At 33.8% G+C, this 17,152-nt stretch overlaps 2 protein-coding genes across 2 annotated transcripts; both read left to right on the forward strand.

The window, feature by feature from the left end:
- The first annotated feature begins 7,281 nt into the window (after positions 1-7,281).
- On the forward strand, positions 7,282-8,144 carry LOC122275448. Its single transcript, XM_043084512.1, has one exon. The coding sequence runs from the start codon at positions 7,473-7,475 to the stop codon at positions 7,764-7,766; it is 294 nt and encodes a 97-aa protein (XP_042940446.1). The 5' UTR covers positions 7,282-7,472; the 3' UTR covers positions 7,767-8,144.
- A 3,311-nt stretch (positions 8,145-11,455) lies between these two features.
- LOC122277091 (wall-associated receptor kinase-like 20) lies at positions 11,456-14,350 on the forward strand. The gene is made up of 3 exons (XM_043086971.1): positions 11,456-12,350; positions 12,939-13,001; positions 13,272-14,350. Exons 1-3 carry the CDS (start codon positions 11,456-11,458, stop codon positions 14,348-14,350), a joined length of 2,037 nt encoding a protein of 678 aa, XP_042942905.1.
- Positions 14,351-17,152: the final 2,802 nt, after the last annotated feature.

Below are 17,152 nucleotides of genomic sequence, written 5' to 3' on the forward strand. Positions count from 1 at the left end.
TCCACAACCGTCATATTATAAGAACTAAGGTTTTTGCACTTCTTGCATGGGCATCTTATAAATCCTCGACTATCAACACTCCCACAAGCAAATTCTAAGAAAGACTTCACCCCTTGTGCATATTGTATATAGTCTCGACCAAGTCTATCTCCCAACAACATCCAACTTTTATCCATCTATAAAGGAAAACCACAATCATGGGATAAACACTATCATTCAACTATTACAATACATGTGTTTAATTACCATGTACTTTTAAGGTAGTTGGTCCTATCCCATTCGAGAGACTATCATCTATATCGCATATATACTCAGTCTAAAACTCGTATGTTAGTTTAAATTTCGGCAGCATTTCCCTACAATTCTCCAAGTATGCTAGTCACGATAAGTCGTCGACCCTATTCATGAGCCGAGAAACTTATGAACTACATACTCGAAGAATGTAGAAAAATGTTAAACCAAAATTTAAATTGACTAACACAGGAGTTATAACTAAGTATATATGCCATATAGATGATAGAATCCCAAACTGTCCACTTTGGACAATTCAAGAGTTATACCCAAATATTCTTTAAGAGAATATTTGGCCACAACTCTCGAACGGGTCTAAGGTTTAACTGCATGTAAAATAACTACAAAATCCAAACACTTAGTAATAAACATAACAAGCATATGTCACAAATACATGGGAAGATTACATTACAAGTATACATGATGGGCCTTGAAATATTTAATACTTGAGTACTCAAATATCTTCACATATTTAATTATAATTTTTTAATTAAATATCTTATTATTATATTTGGAGTATTAAGCTATTTAATTAGTGTACTTAGATATAATTAATTATACATTAGGTATTAATCATCTTATTACTTGAGTACTTACTTATGTTCAAATATGTAATTATAATTTTTTAATTAAATATCTTATTATTATATTTGGAGTATTAAGCTATTTAATTAGTGTACTTAGATATAATTAATTATACATTAAGTATTAATCATCTTATTACTTGAGTACTTACTTATGTTCAAATATGTAATTATAATTTTTTAATTAAATATCTTATTATTATATTTGGAGTATTAAGTTATTTAATTAGTGTACTTAGATATAATTAATTATACATTAGGTATTAATCATCTTATTACTTGAGTACTTACTTATGTTCAAATATGTAATTATAATTTTTTAATTAAATATCTTATTATTATATTTGGAGTATTAAGCTATTTAATTAGTGTACTTAGATATAATTAATTATACATTAAGTATTAATCATCTTATTACTTGAGTACTTACTTATGTTCAAATATGTAATTATAATTTTTTAATTAAATATCTTATTATTATATTTGGAGTATTAAGCTATTTAATTAGTGTACTTAGATATAATTAATTATACATTAAGTATTAATCATCTTATTACTTGAGTACTTACTTATGTTCAAATATGTAATTATAATTTTTTAATTAAATATCTTATTATTATATTTGGAGTATTAAGCTATTTAATTAGTGTACTTAGATATAATTAATTATACATTAAGTATTAATCATCTTATTACTTGAGTACTCAAATATCTTCACATATTTAATTATAATTTTTTAATTAAATATCTTATTATTATATTTGGAGTATTAAGCTATTTAATTATCACTGCAAATAATAAGTATTTAATTCTGTGATACTGTTCGAACAAACACTCTATAAGTTCGAATGGAACGCTGGTGAAGTTATATTCTGTTCGAACAAATAAAAATTAATTCGAACGGTATTCAGAGCGTTCGAATTAAACCAACCCAGAAACCAGTCACGAAACAGAGCACAAAACTGATAAACAAAACACAATTTCTGCATTCATGATGCCATATTTCAATACAACAAACTCAAAACATCATGAATATCTCTAAATATGATTATTAAAAAACTTAGAAAACTAATAAAACTTACCTCTTGTACTAGCAATTCAAACTTTAGTCAATCCACAATACCTATATATACATAAAACACATTAAACTGTTGTTCTATCCCAACAAATAAATGCAAAAACTCTATAGATATTTGTAAACGAAAATCGAAATGAAAAATACAAAAAAACACAACTTACCTCTTGTCCTTCTCCTTTCTCTCTCAAGAATCTCTTCTCTCTCAACGCTTTCAAGCTCTCTCTCTCCACAACACTCTCTCACAGCCTCTGCCACGCTCTCTCTCCTTTTCTCAATCTTCAATCCGAGTGAAAAATGAAGTGAAAGGATCGGATTAATAATATGTGCATTTCAGTTCGAACTAAATTTTAATCAGTTCGAACGCGAAAGTCCAAATACCGCTAATTTTTCCCACAATTTTTTCGCGTTCGAATTAATATTTTTCCAGTTCGAACAGAAAAAGGAATATTCTCCAGCATATACTGATAACTTGGCGCGAATTTTCTCTCCAAACAAAAAAAATTCGTTCGAACATGAATTATCTCTATTCGAACTAACATTATATTAGTTCGAACAGATAATTAGATAAATATATAACTATACACATAATACACCCAATATTATTATGTGTATATGTAAAAATTATATAGACTATATAATACTAAGTGTCACTAATATCATAATACTAAGTTTCTTATCAATCTATAATATTAAGTATTTAAAATAGTATAATATTTTATTTACAATCACTAATAGTGTTATACTTATAAGTTAGTATCACTATAAGTATAATACTAAGTATCACTAATAGTATAATACTAAGTGATATTAAAGTATAGATACCATCAAAATATGAAAACTAATAATACTGTAATATTTTATAATATAGTCCAAGTACTTGGTTTATTATTAATATACAAACTAAACATATTAGAAATATGTTTTTTATACTAGTATAATTAATGCAATGTTTTACTATATACTTACTATATTTACTTTATAATGCAATACTTTAGACAATACTATTTTATACTCATCTAATCCATAATATATATACTATTACATATATATACTAGATACTTACAATATATATAAGTAACTAGTATAAAACTCTATACTATCGATATATAGTTATCTAATATATATTATTATATATACTAGTGAGAAATTTGGCCATTAGTACTAGTATACTCTGTATTATATACTATTATTACTAATACTTCTCAATTGTTTTACCTCTTGTACTTATATATATATTTTTATGAAGTATTATATAATTCATTCGAACTTATACCCTTCTAGTTCGAACTTATACCCTTTTAGTTCGAACTAATTATACTTCCGTTCGAACGAAATCACGTTATTTAAGCCGCGAACCAGTTTCTTCCCCAGGAGATTTCGTGCCTCCTCTCATTCGAACTTTTCGATTTCCTCCGCCGTTAGCAGCCACAACGCCGCCACCAACTCCGACCAACTCCTCAAATCTCCTAGAACAAGAGGTATGGGTTAAATGTTAATTATTTTTATAATTTTTTTAGTTAGTTTTGGGGGGGTCGGATTTTGAATCAATCCGGCCCCATTTTGTTGTTTTGGGGGCAAATGACACAACTATAATCGGTAGAAATGATAGGGATTTACTCCTAAATCATTTCTACCGATTAAAATATTGGATTCCTTCATAAAAATGAATGTGTCGGTTCGGTTCTGAGTCGACTCAGCCATGTCTGTTTGGCTCAGGTCCGTTCGAATGAATACAAATTTCATTCGAATTGAAGTCAAGTCCATTCGAATTAAATTTATGTTAATTCGAATGGAATATAATTTTATTCGAATGGATTTTAGGCTAATTCGAATGGACATATCTGAGGTCATTCGAATGAAAATTATGTTCATTCGAATGAATTTAAATTTCATTCGAATGAATATAATTTAATTCGAATGGAATTAAAGGCCATTCGAATAAGCAGTTGTCAACCATGATAGCACAATATCATCATTCCTCTAATTCACTTTAATTAGATCACATATATCTTTTATACATCAACAGTATACTAATGGCAAGCAGCAGCGGAAGAAAACGTTCCAGACCCCAGACAGTAGAAAGTACCTCCGCATCTCCTTCTCAGCCGGCCGTCAGGCCTATACTAGTTGAGCGGGAGATCATTTTAGGTGACTTCCGTGACCTCACTTGGGAGGGGCGGAGCATACATGACATCATCACCGATCGTGGATGGACCCCGATCTGTCAACAGAGGGGCACAGCATATCCTGAGATGGTCGGTGAGTTTTACCGTGCCATGGGTGAGCAGCCTGGTGATGCTCTATGCTATAACTTAGTAGTCCGGGGAGTGAGTATTATATTCTCTCCTCGCGTTATTGCTGAGTTCCTAGATTTGCGGCGAGAGCCCGGTGCCTATCCTGCAGCAGCAGCAGCGAGATCAGCGACTGCACCATCTGGAGAGGACACTACAGTCGCATCCTCATCGCCAGTGCCGGATAGACAGACCGCAGAGCTGGATGCTAGCTCGGATGATAGCGAGAGCGGTGATGAGGTACCTGATGATGGTCTCACAGACGATCAGGTTCGTGACCTAGTGCGAGACCCTGAGGCTCCTCCATATGATGGCGGTAAAGTGATCCGACAGGCCGACTGTATAGCATTTTTCAGAATGCTTAATTTGATTGTTGGGTATAACATTGATCCGAAAAAACACAAGACTGATTTCAGGATCGAGCGGGCCAGATTTTTGTTACGGTTAGCACAGGGGGAGCCGATTGATCTGGCATTATATTTCTTCCTCCGCATTCGCACAGAGTCACGCTATTCGGGTGGAGGTAGTCTACCATTTGCGCTTTTGATATCTAACCTCTTACTCCATTCAGGGGTTGCAGTGACTTTGACTGAGCAGAGGTCGCCACAGATGGGGCCCGTTAACAAGATCACATTCAGTAAGAGCAAGGGTCACTTGTCGAAGACTCGTCCAGTCCTACAGGATCAGCCTCCGCCTACTGATCCAGCTTCTACTGCTGCTGCCCCTATTGAGAGACACCCTGCTGGGGCTACTCCAGATGAGGTACGAGCTATATTGGCGGACCACCGCGACATTTTATTGAGGAACTTCATTCAGCCCATGATGGAGAAGCTTAAGGACCTAGAAGGACGGTTGCAAACTTTACAGGAGGATTTTGATTTATATAATAAATAAATATTGTTAGTAATTTTTTTACTTTTTTATATTGTATAGAACGTCTAACTCATTTTGGAATGTAATTAATGCAGTATAGTTTTTATTTTTAGTGTTTGCTAGCCTCTTTATTGTTAATAACACATTTCTTCTCATTATACTTAGTGTTCACGATAATTGAAAAAATGACACTATCTTTAAATTAATATTTAGTTAACTAAAATATTTTTAAATTAATTACATAAAATTAATTATTTATGAATTTGTAAATATTTTAATTCATTGTAAATCATAATATATAATATATAGAACTTTTTATTTACTTTGGAAATGATAAAAAATTAATAGAAAAAATATGTATTCTTACAATTTTAACAATATATCTTTTCAATTAAATAATACCGTTCGAACACGTTAATACTAATTCGAACAAATAATATTGCATTCGAATTAATTAATTTTCTGTTCGAATTAAATTTAATTAGTTCGAACGGCATAGATTTTTGGAGACGACCTAATTCGTCTCAGAATCTCAAGTTCGAACTAATTTTTTTTAGTTCGAACGGATTTATAAGGTTTTCCATGTTTTGAGACGAAATTAAAATTTCGTCTCAGAAAAGTACTTTTAGGGACGAAATTAATTTCGTCCCTAAGAAATTTCGTCCCTAAAAATTAAATTTCTTGTAGTGTATGATATTCGCATGACATAATTTAATTTGAAAAATGAATTTTAAAATGTAAATCTTATAAATTAATTCATGTTATGCGGATGGTGTGCGTTGTAAAGACTTTAATTAAAATAGAATTGAATTTTTGGCCCCACTACCAAGATTCTAAATGGATCGAAAGGGCTAGGTGCACAACATGACCACCTTAATGAACCATGATAGTGCCGGGGATGGTTTTGTATTCAAGTTGATGTCTCTTTTAAATGGTTGGGTTTGCATCTAATCAAATGGGAAAATAATGCCAAATTGGACTATCATTTCTATATATATATTTAATGTCATCATGTGAAAGTAGCTCTTTCCTTTCTTCTTCGTCACCTAACGCCCACGTAAACTTAGGGCACACAGTTTTGCTAGCTTTTGCTTAGGGAGCGCTTAATTGATTTCTGCTTTGAAGCTAACATGTTCGAGTGGAGATAGAAAACTACAAGAAGATCATTTTTTAACCGCACGATCGATATGATGAACCGATTGATGATGCAAACAATGACTTCATGATCATCTATATACGATTGGGACAATATTGGAGTGGGTAATTCGATGAAGCAAGCAAGCATCAATAATTTTTAATATTGCACATTAACTTATATGTATATATGTCAACAGATTTTATTTTATTTTTAAATTTTTTGGTACCCTATTTAATAATTTCTTATCAAATAATATATAAATTTTCTCAGCTAGTACTCATGACTCGGTTGTGACTGATCTTACGTACAACTTGTTGAGTAGACTAATTGAACTTTTGCACATTTTTTTTTAATTTTCTTTATTATTTTAATGTTCTAAATAATTATATATACGACTAGTCATCTGAGGGGTATACATGGTTAATTGACTACTATTATATATAGGAAGATATAATCCTAATCAACGGTGTAGATCATGAGACATCAAAAAGCTTATCATAATAGTTTCTGATTAATTAAGAAAGTACATGAGTAACCAAATGGATTTGGTTCCATATAGCTACATATGGAAAAAAAAAATATATATATTCAGAGAAAAAGAAATTAATTTCCAATTGATTAATCAACCACATGGATCCATCTGATTACGATGATGATCATGATGTGTTTATAATTTTGCGTGGACAAGTGGCAAACCATGATTTGATTTTGTATCGGTACCACTACTCGATCGATCATCTTCCGGATGGGTTGCACAAATATTAAAAAAAAAAAAAAAATCACAATAATATTAAACAATCAAAAACAAGCTAGCCGACCAATCTTGTTAGCAAAGCTAAAACTCCCCGAAGCCATATATATATAACCTCGGAAATTATATATATATATATATATTAAAAATAATGCAATATTAAACCAAAGGATAAGAGTGAGATTTGGTGAGATGTAAACGAAGATAAATGGATGTAGTTTGGATAGAGCTTTCATGTACAATAGCTTTCGAGGTCTTCGTGCGGTTTTGCGTTGAAGTCTATCCTGCAGCGTGCTTGGCGTGCAGAGCTAGATTCCAATCCATTATATAATACTCTCACGTCATCAACCTCCGCCCCGGCCCTCTTTTAAACCAATCCCACATCCCCCTTCTCCTGAACACCATCTAAAACGGCACAAAAATCTCTCTCTCTCTCTCTCTCTCTCTGTGAAACAGTAGAGTAAAAATGGAGGGTCTGATTCCTCTTGTATACCGGGCCATAATGCAGTACAAGTACGGAAAAGAAAGCCATCTTGAGTCATGGTTCAATGACTCACCCTCGGCTTCCTATATGAGACTTCCCGGCGATTCAGGTCGTTTCCAAACGTCGGATGTACAGCTCTTCTGCTCATCAGACTATCGTTTATCTGCATCTTCTTCGCCATCTTCAAGGGCTCCTTCAACTACCCAAATCATAGTTTCCTCAGGAGTTCAGTCTCCGCTTTGCCGCTTGACTCCTCGTCGAGTGGCAAGCACCTGATCAATATCGTCAATGAAAATAATAGTGACGTGCCTGAAGAAAGCTGAAGGCATGGAACTTTGTCATGTTATGATCAGTGCATGCATGGACTGTGATAAGTGTATCTTGACGATTCGTACGTGTAATATTCCTTCTGCTTTTCTGAACTTCTAATGGTTTTTAGTTTGTAATTTTGAAGATATATAAAGCGTGTGGAGAACCAAAATTAGGACCCTCCGCTTTGATTTGTACGTAACGTACGCTGTTGTCTGTGTGAAGTGTGAAGGTAAAGGGAATTAATTCCCAATGTCGACCTAAGATGTAATTATTATGGATATTGTGATGTCTGAAAAAAAGGATGAATCATGGCCAAAAGGCCGTATCCTTTGTTAACTGTAATTTTAATGCAATAGTTGTTTTTTTTTTTTTTTTTTTTCTTTTCTTGTTCGTTCTTCATTTCATTTCCTTCTTTCCCGATCTTTGGGTATGGTTGAAGTTTTCTTTCTTATCGTCTGTCTTTCCTTAATTTTCAAGCTTTTATTGACAAAGATGCCATATAGATAGCGAAAGTGGGCCACAATATGACCAAATTTTTATTTTTTCTGCTTGGAGTCCAGCTGATCATCTGCACGCCGCTTGCTCGAGCTCCGCAAGCCGTAAACGGAAAAAATGGACCTCGGTTGGACGGGGACGGAATCGAACCATTTGGTCCGGCTTTTGGCGGCCTAGTCCGGTCAGTTTTTTCAACTTTTCAGTTCGGTTACCGGCCGAGGTTGCATCCGGACCAAACTAAATCGAGCCGAATTAATGATATAATAATTATTTTTTTAAAAAGTTATTTTTCTATATTATACATGAATATTTACGTATATATAATAAAGTTAATAATTATATATAGCATGAGATTGTAGTTAATTAATTATTACACCTTGTAAGGAACTTAACTTATCCAAAGTACAACATTAATTTGGAGAAAAAAGGGAAAAGCGTTTTGTAGATGATCCCTCGACTCTGTATATATATAAATGAGTTCTAATATATACAATCATTTTTATATATTTTTTATACATTTTATTAATATAATTTGTCAAAATAGTTATTTTATATTTAAAAAAATGATGCAATTAATCAAATTAATGCAGTATATAAAAAATATGTAAAAGTAACTGTATATAGAATTTTTATATATGAATTGTGGACATCACGGTTTCAAGCTTGCTAGGGAACGATCGAGGTTTGCGGGTATTCATGATTTTGTAACTTTTTTTTTTTATTTTTATCAGATGATTTTGTAACTTTATTTTGTTAGGCTAAAATCTTGTGTGTCATTTATTGATTGGAAATTTATTTATGATCTTTTACTTATTTCCTAATAATTTAGTACCACATAAAAATAAAAATAAAAAAGATGGTAGAGGATTATAAATAAATGAATTTTTAATTAAAAATATTCATTAATGATCAAATTCTTGTACGTTACCATCAGGTCATCATGGCCGGATTTATGACTAGATGTGAGTATATGGACCAAATGATCTCTTAGCTTTGATATGATTTGTTTAACTAGTAGTTAGCTAGGTGGCATGCATGAAACGACCAATACATGTAAGTCGTTTAATATATAGATCCTTGTCAGTTCATTATTCAAACAAAACTGATCATTAATATTTCAACGTATTAATATATAAATTAAGGGGGTTAAATTGACCCGATACTTGATATATATATGGGTTTAATAACGAAAACATATCTTATAAGCTGCCTACTTATATCAATCAAAATATAACCTAAATCTTTGTGCATATATGTCTTATATATAAGCCTACTTATATTAATATCTTATATATACATCTAGATTAAGGACAAAACCAATAATCCATAAACATATTTACAATCATAGAGTGCGCAAACGTCACATAATTTCTTTGAAAAAAAATAAATAAATACGAAATTCACATAAAAAAAACTAATTTTTTAATAATGAACTTTACTCTTTTTCAAAACGATTGTTTGACGCTTACATACTCCACGACTATGTATATCATTACTCTTTAATTAAAGATAAACTTGTAAAAGAAATTGATAAAAAAAAATTTATTTTACTCCATACAGGTCTGTATAGATGTGCATCAATATCGATCATCATGATTAGTACTACATATTTAATTATTGATGACTTAACCCATGATATATATATATATATATGATCTATTCATTATTTATGTCTAAATATTCATGATGTATCTTCCTCTTTAACTTTGAGCTAAATATTAACACTCAATTTAAAACTATTTAACTTTGTTGTTCCTCAAACATTAATTATTAATTATTAATTGTCAACCTTACTCGTCACTCGTCAGCCTGTTAATCGTGTACGAGACCCATTTGGCTCAACATATAGAGGAATCTTTTACGCATGACACAAAGAAACCAATGCCTTATGGGCAATTAAAAGTTGAATATATATATATATACACTTTAGTGCCGTTTGCTACAATCTTTTTCAGGTGAGTCTTCCACCTTTGACACAATGATGAAAAGCTAATACTTACGTCTCTCCATTTGAATAATGTGCATGATGAGGATACCATGTCTCTCCAATACACACTGACTTGCACATAGAATTTTTCATCCTACGTACACACACATATATCACACACACACACACACACACACACACACACACATATAATTGCTAAATATTTCTGCCATGCACGATCGAGTTCCTTTGAGTTCATGTTTCATCCGTTTTTGGACGTCCTTCATGGGACCTGTATATACGAGAGATTGCTACATTCTCCGATATGATATAGCTACGTGGTGCTCCGTCTGCACTTCGTCGGCAGTGAATAAACGAAAGAAGTGAAGTTCAAATGCAGGTTCTAATTGTTTATTGGGGAAGTTGATGTTGGGAAGCTAAAAAAACTGGATGAGTAGCTTTGGATCTTCAAATTTTAATTAAGCAAACAAGTGACCCGTTAATTATGTGGGGAATTGAGCTCGAAATGGGCATAATACCATATCTTCGTCACTCAATGAGATGGAGGGTGGGACACAAGTTTTGGAAATCGTACGTCCACCCTCATTCTAACAGAGAACGTACGTATGTGATCTCTTCTGAGTCATACAAATCCTCATGGGAATGTTGCCTGTGATCTCTTGCAGGAATTTGAGCGCCACCAAAAAAATAAATTAATAAGTAAATACTCAGGCAGCTTGAACAGTGGAATATAGCTGGCATTTACAGTACTAAATTAAAGCAGCATCCACACGTCTTACTTAAGAGTTCTTAATTTTTGCAACAGCTACATTGATAATTTGTTGCCCCAAAACAGCTCGTAACCACAAAAGAAAAGGACAACAACAGAAGGAACAGTCCATTGAACAATTGCCCAAGAAACGTGCATGCAATTCTAGAAAATCACCCCAAGTCTGAGGAAAATTGGAACATGGGTACTTTGATTCCCTTCCCATGGCCTTAATGCTTTCTGAGCTCGAGATCAATCTTCGAATGCAGTACTACTCAACCTAGTCCGAAATTTCAGGTAATGTGATTTATATATAAGAAGACTAAAAATTTAGGAATGCACACTCATTGGCGCTGGCTCCACAGTTTCATATACAATTACGACATTCATTTAGAGAGCATCCCATTTGGAATACATTTTATGTAATATTATATAATATTTGTTCTGAATTTTGTTTTGGACATGATATCCAGATTAAACAAAAGAGTGATAAGCTATCCAGACCTAACCAAGTCGCCATTTCCCTCACCTTGGCTCCACTATCACATAAAAACACACAAAACCCCAAGGGAGAACAACATGAATTCCCTGATAATGATGCTCACGTTAGCATTAATCTTATCATTCTCCGTAAGCATCGTTGCCGCAAAGCGGTGTCCAGACTGTGGCCGCACACCAGTGCCATATCCACTAAGCACCGGGCCTGGCTGCGGTGACCAATCCTACAAGGTTCAGTGCAACGCCGGCACGCTACGGCTCAAAGCGCTCAACGACTTATCCTATGTGATCGCGTCCGTCAACCCTTTGACGCAGCTTCTAATCATCCGTCCTCCCGGCTTAGCCAAGAATACGTGCATGGCGGCTGATTTTTGGAGTCAGGGAATCCTTCTAGACGATAACCTCCCCTTCAACATCACCAGCAGCAACACGGTCTTTCTCATGAACTGTTCCTCCGAAATGCTTCAACTTTCAATGAATTGCTCCTCGACAAGCGTTTGCCACAACTTCGTCAGAGATAATGCTGCGGTGGCAGCGGCCTGTACTCGGGCCTCGTCGCTATGCTGTTGGTACAAGACGGGTGGGTCTGGAAGCGCGTACAAGATGAGGGTTCGAAAGGAGCGGTGTTCAGCGTATGAAAGTTTTGTCAATTTGGATATGTCTTTGCCTGTGAGCAAGTGGCCTGAGCCTGGAGTGGAGATAGAGTGGGCATCGCCCAAGGAGCCACTCTGCAAAATGCCGGTGGATTGCCGGGACTTGGTGAATTCAGTCTGTTTGCTGGATCCGGCGAGTGCTGGTCAGAGAAGGTGCTTATGCAAGGCTGGGTTTCGTTGGGACCCCATTAATGGAGTTTGTATCAGTAAGTTACATTGGCCTGATCTTAATTAATTTGCTGAATTTCTTACGCTTAACATAGACGACCATGGTTATGATTATGTATTGATTATGACGATTGTTTCTCTTCTTTTTTTAAATAGAAATCCTTGACTATAGGCAACGTAGCCATCATGTGCTTAAAGGTGTTAGAACTTTCCCATGTTTGTTGTTTCATATTTTCGGTTCGTACGTTGGGAACATGACATAATATTACAGGTTACTACTTTGTTGCCACGAAAAAGAACTGGGATTTAACACAACTCATAATAGATTAAAATTGTCAAACATTAATTAATCCATCATCAGGTACTCCTCTCAAGTCTTCTAGTATCTTCTTGATTCTCTTGAATATATGGGGAACCGGTACCACGTACTATACCATACCGTGATAATTATCTAATCTGACAATCCAACATTAATTGAAATTTGAAAGCATATATGTAAATTCTTCTCTTGTGAAATCTGTAATCCCATGAATTACATACAAAGCATACATGACCTTTACATTCTGATGGTTTCTTTCTATCTTTTTGTTTTTTCCCCTCTTTCTCTCTGATTGCCACCTTGGTAGATGTGAAATGCCCACATGGGACACGTTGCAAGCGTCGAAAAAGTAGAACTGCACTCCTTGGAGGTATGTCCAACGTACTCCTAATTCCCCCAGACTCGCGATTAATGGTGTGTTTCCCTACATGAATTATGCATGCGTTGATGCAAGTGTTACAATATTTGACTTTCCATACATCTGAATTATTTGAACTCTATATTAAAAAAAAAAAAAAAACTGCAGTAACATATATAGCATGCAAGTACTTATAAATAGATTGGATGACTGAATTCGGCATGGAAATATGAAATGGCAAGGAAACGGACTCAGTTTTTGTGATTATTCTGAATTCATTAGGCGCGTCCGCTGCCGGTGCAATGCTAGTAGGAGCCTTGGTCGCGGCTATAGTGTACAAACAGCGGCAGCGCGCGAGGAGAGAAGCCACCCAATCAATTGCAAGTGCAAGAAAGGTGCGGAAAGACAATATCTTAAATGCCAACAACAGTTGGAAATCGACCAGGATCTTCTTGGCCAAAGAAATAACAAAAGCAACAAACAACTTCTCCAGGGACAAACTCCTTGGCTCCGGTGGTTTTGGCGAGGTTTTCAAGGGAACTTTGGATGATGGAACCCACATTGCCGTAAAGCGTGCCAAGCTTGGCAGCACAAAGGGCAGTGATCAAATTCTCAACGAGGTCCGAATTCTGTGCCAGGTTAACCATCGAAGCCTTGTTCGATTTCTGGGCTGCTGTGTTGAGCTTGATCAACCTGTTCTAATCTACGAGTACATTCCGAATGGAAGCCTTTTCGATCATCTCCACGGGACTCGTTCCGCCAAGCGGGCCTCGCTCACCTGGCGACGGCGGCTCTCCATTGCTCACCAAACGGCCGACGGCCTTGCTTATCTCCACGACTCTGCTGTACCGCGGATTTACCACAGAGATATAAAATCAAGCAACATCTTAATAGATGAAAAGCTTGACGCTAGAGTTTCAGACTTCGGGCTGTCAAGGCTGGCCGTGACCGAAACAAGTCATGTTTCGACATCTGCGCAGGGAACTTTAGGTTATCTCGACCCTCAATACTATCTGAACTTCCAGTTGACCGATAAAAGCGATGTTTATAGCTTCGGAGTTGTTTTATTGGAGCTGTTAACTTCGGAGAAAGCTATCGATTTCAATAGAGAAGAAGAAGATGTGAACTTGGTTGTTTTTATGAAAAAGATAATAAGGGAAGACAAGCTCATGGATGCAGTTGATCCAGAGCTTAAAGAAGGCGCTAGCAAGGTAGAATTGGAGACTATGAAGGCGCTAGGATCTCTAGCTGCGGCATGCTTGGCTGAGGATAGGACCAATCGGCCTTCAATGAAAGACGCTGCAGACGAGATTGAGTACATTTTTAGAATTGTTACTAGTCATGAGGTTTCGGCAACGTAGGTGAATCGATTATGCATGTATTAATGGCCCTAGTTGAATAATGGGCCCCAAGAATTTATGAGTGATCATGCCTTAATTATCTCTCTTGGTAGATGTGGCTTCATACTCAGATCTTAATTAGTATATGCAAAGGAAAAAGGTTAAATCTACTAAGAGAAATTTATAAAAACACTAAATCATCTACATGTCAGTTATTAATATACTAAAAATTATAAAATTTAAATTTAAAAAAAAAAAACTAACAAAATGAGTCTTATAAATAAAATTATTAGTAATATACCACTAATCATCTGCAAGATACCAAATTCATGATCTACATGTTTTACTCATAACGTCCAATTCTTTTGATCTGTTAGCAGTTCATGCGCATGTGTTGTTAGTTTTTTTTTTAGAACTTTAAGGAGGTTGACTATCTTAGGAGAGGGAAGGATTGCTTGCTGCATGGACCCTTGATCAAAGCTTTCTAGGGCCGCCCTTTAAGGAGGCTGACTATCTTGGCTCGCAAAAGATAGTACCAGGAAAGGAGGGTTGTTGAGGAGGAAAAATAACCCTTTTGATCCCTTCTCTCGTGCAAATGACTCGCTTTTCTAATGAGCTATTACTCGTATACTTCTGGAATAGTTTATTTGAATGCTCTCATCAAACCAGTATACCTTAACGTACATGATCTAACCAATCACCTTAATTTGTTTACTATTTTATTAGTTCCTTGATTTTATTAATCTCTTAATTAAAACATCAATCTTTCCACTTCACACATTATTAATATTTAAGTACTTATTTTACGCTATTCTTATTATTTAAATGACTATTTCGATTTTTAAGTCTCAAAAGATGTTCCAATTTTCGCTATCCAAAAGGCCGTCGGATTCTACTAATTATTAGGGATGAGCATAGACATCATCGGAGTCAAATTTCCCTAAATTCGACTCCAACTCCTATTTGTGAAGGCTCTAATCAAACTTCGACTTGTCGGACTGGTGTTGGATTTGAACTTTTTTTAGGCTGCTTTTTTAACTTCATATTTAGCCTTTTTGAAAAATAATAATAAAAAATTGTGGACTTTCAAATTTTAATTTTTCTAGAAATTAAAATTAAAACTAAATCATTCACTGCTAATTTACTTTTACACTAATATCAAACTTATTTTTATACTAAATTTATACTATAGTGTCTAATTACATATTATCATAGTACTATAGTATTACATATTATTTCTAGTGTCTAATTATATGTTATTCTACTATAGTAATAAGTGTTATTAACTTATTATATTAGACTTATTTATACTCTAATGTCTAACTTATTTCTATACTAGACTTGTAATATAGTGTATAATTACATCATGTTATTATTAGGGGTGAGATTCAACCAGTTTGGACCGAAGAAACCGACCGGACAGGACCAAGTGAAAAATTAAAAAATATATATTTTTTATTATTTATATATATTATTTATATAAATAATTGTATAAATTAATTATATAATTATTAACTAATACTAATATTTATAGTAATACTAAATTACTAATAGTCTAATATGGTGTAAAAAAAAAAATACTAATAGTATGATATAGACTATAGTTATACTTATATACTAAATCATTATAAGTAATATTAACATATAGCTATACTAATAGTCTACTATTAATACTATTATATAGTTATACTAATCACTATAATTAATATTAATATATAGCTATACAATATACTTATATAGTTGTACTAATACTATTAGTCTATTATATAGTCTAAATTCTAATTAATATAGGTTATATAGCTATAACTAATACTAATATTTATATTAATACTAATACTCTAGTCTCTAATATAGTAATGTAGAATATAGATATACTAAATCAATGATTCATCATAACTAATATTACTAATATATAGCAGTATTATATTTATACTAATATATATAAATATTAATATATATATATATATATATCATAGTATACCATATGTATATATATTAAATTATTTCATAGTTATAGTATAACATATCACAAATCACAATATAATTACATAAGTACTAAAAAAATGATCATTATGCATTAACTATCATAATACATTATTATACTCTTAAGACTAAGTTAGTGACAAAGCAGCAATTAACATCATCAATATAATTTTAATTAGTTATTTTTTTAATGAGTTAATTAATTAATCCACATTAAATAGTTTACTTAATTTTAATTTTACTAACTCAAACATTTTTTTTATTAATTTATGTGCCAACTATATCTTAGAATTAAAAATCACATCTTATTTATTAGAGAAAACGATGCCATTTAGTTTACAATTGGACCTAAATGGTGCGGTCTAGTGTGAAGCAAATTTAACGGACGTTTCACACATCCCAATTTTTTTTTTTTTTTGAGACCAATCTGTTAAAACGGTGTTGTTTAGAGTTAATTAAACAGCGTTGCTTTAACCATACTCTCTTAGAGTCTGTTTCACGCATCCCTTTTTTTTTTTTTTTTGGGGACCGATCTGTTAAAACGGTGTTGTTTAGGGTTAATTAAACAACATTGCTTTAACCATACTCTCTTAGCTCTCTCAGACCTCTCATCTTTCTCAAACGGAAGGAAATCCTAGCTATTTAGTGATTCCGTCTCTGCCCTCTCAAGCCCCACCGTCGCATACCCTCCCCTCTTCAGCCCTCTATCACACCCCACCTCCCACAAACCAGCCCCTTCCGTCACATCCCCTCCCACAAGCTAGCCCCTCTGTCGCGACTCGCAGCCCTTGCTAGGCTGCCATCTCTTGTCCCTTTGTCGCTTCCTCCAAATTTATTTCG

Source organism: Carya illinoinensis, chromosome 9 (genome assembly GCF_018687715.1).
Source record: "Carya illinoinensis cultivar Pawnee chromosome 9, C.illinoinensisPawnee_v1, whole genome shotgun sequence".
NCBI classification, from domain to species: Eukaryota; Viridiplantae; Streptophyta; class Magnoliopsida; order Fagales; family Juglandaceae; genus Carya; species Carya illinoinensis.

Excerpts from the sequence above, each read along its gene's own strand:
- LOC122277091 (XM_043086971.1), top strand. The coding sequence starts at position 11,456 with ATGATATCCAGATTAAACAAAAGAGTGATAAGCTATCCAGACCTAACC. Across the intron at positions 12,351-12,938 it reads CATTAATGGAGTTTGTATCA|ATGTGAAATGCCCACATGGG; the intron begins GTAAGTTACATT and ends CCACCTTGGTAG. Across the intron at positions 13,002-13,271 it reads TAGAACTGCACTCCTTGGAG|GCGCGTCCGCTGCCGGTGCA; the intron begins GTATGTCCAACG and ends TGAATTCATTAG.
- LOC122275448 (XM_043084512.1), top strand. The coding sequence starts at position 7,473 with ATGGAGGGTCTGATTCCTCTTGTATACCGGGCCATAATGCAGTACAAG.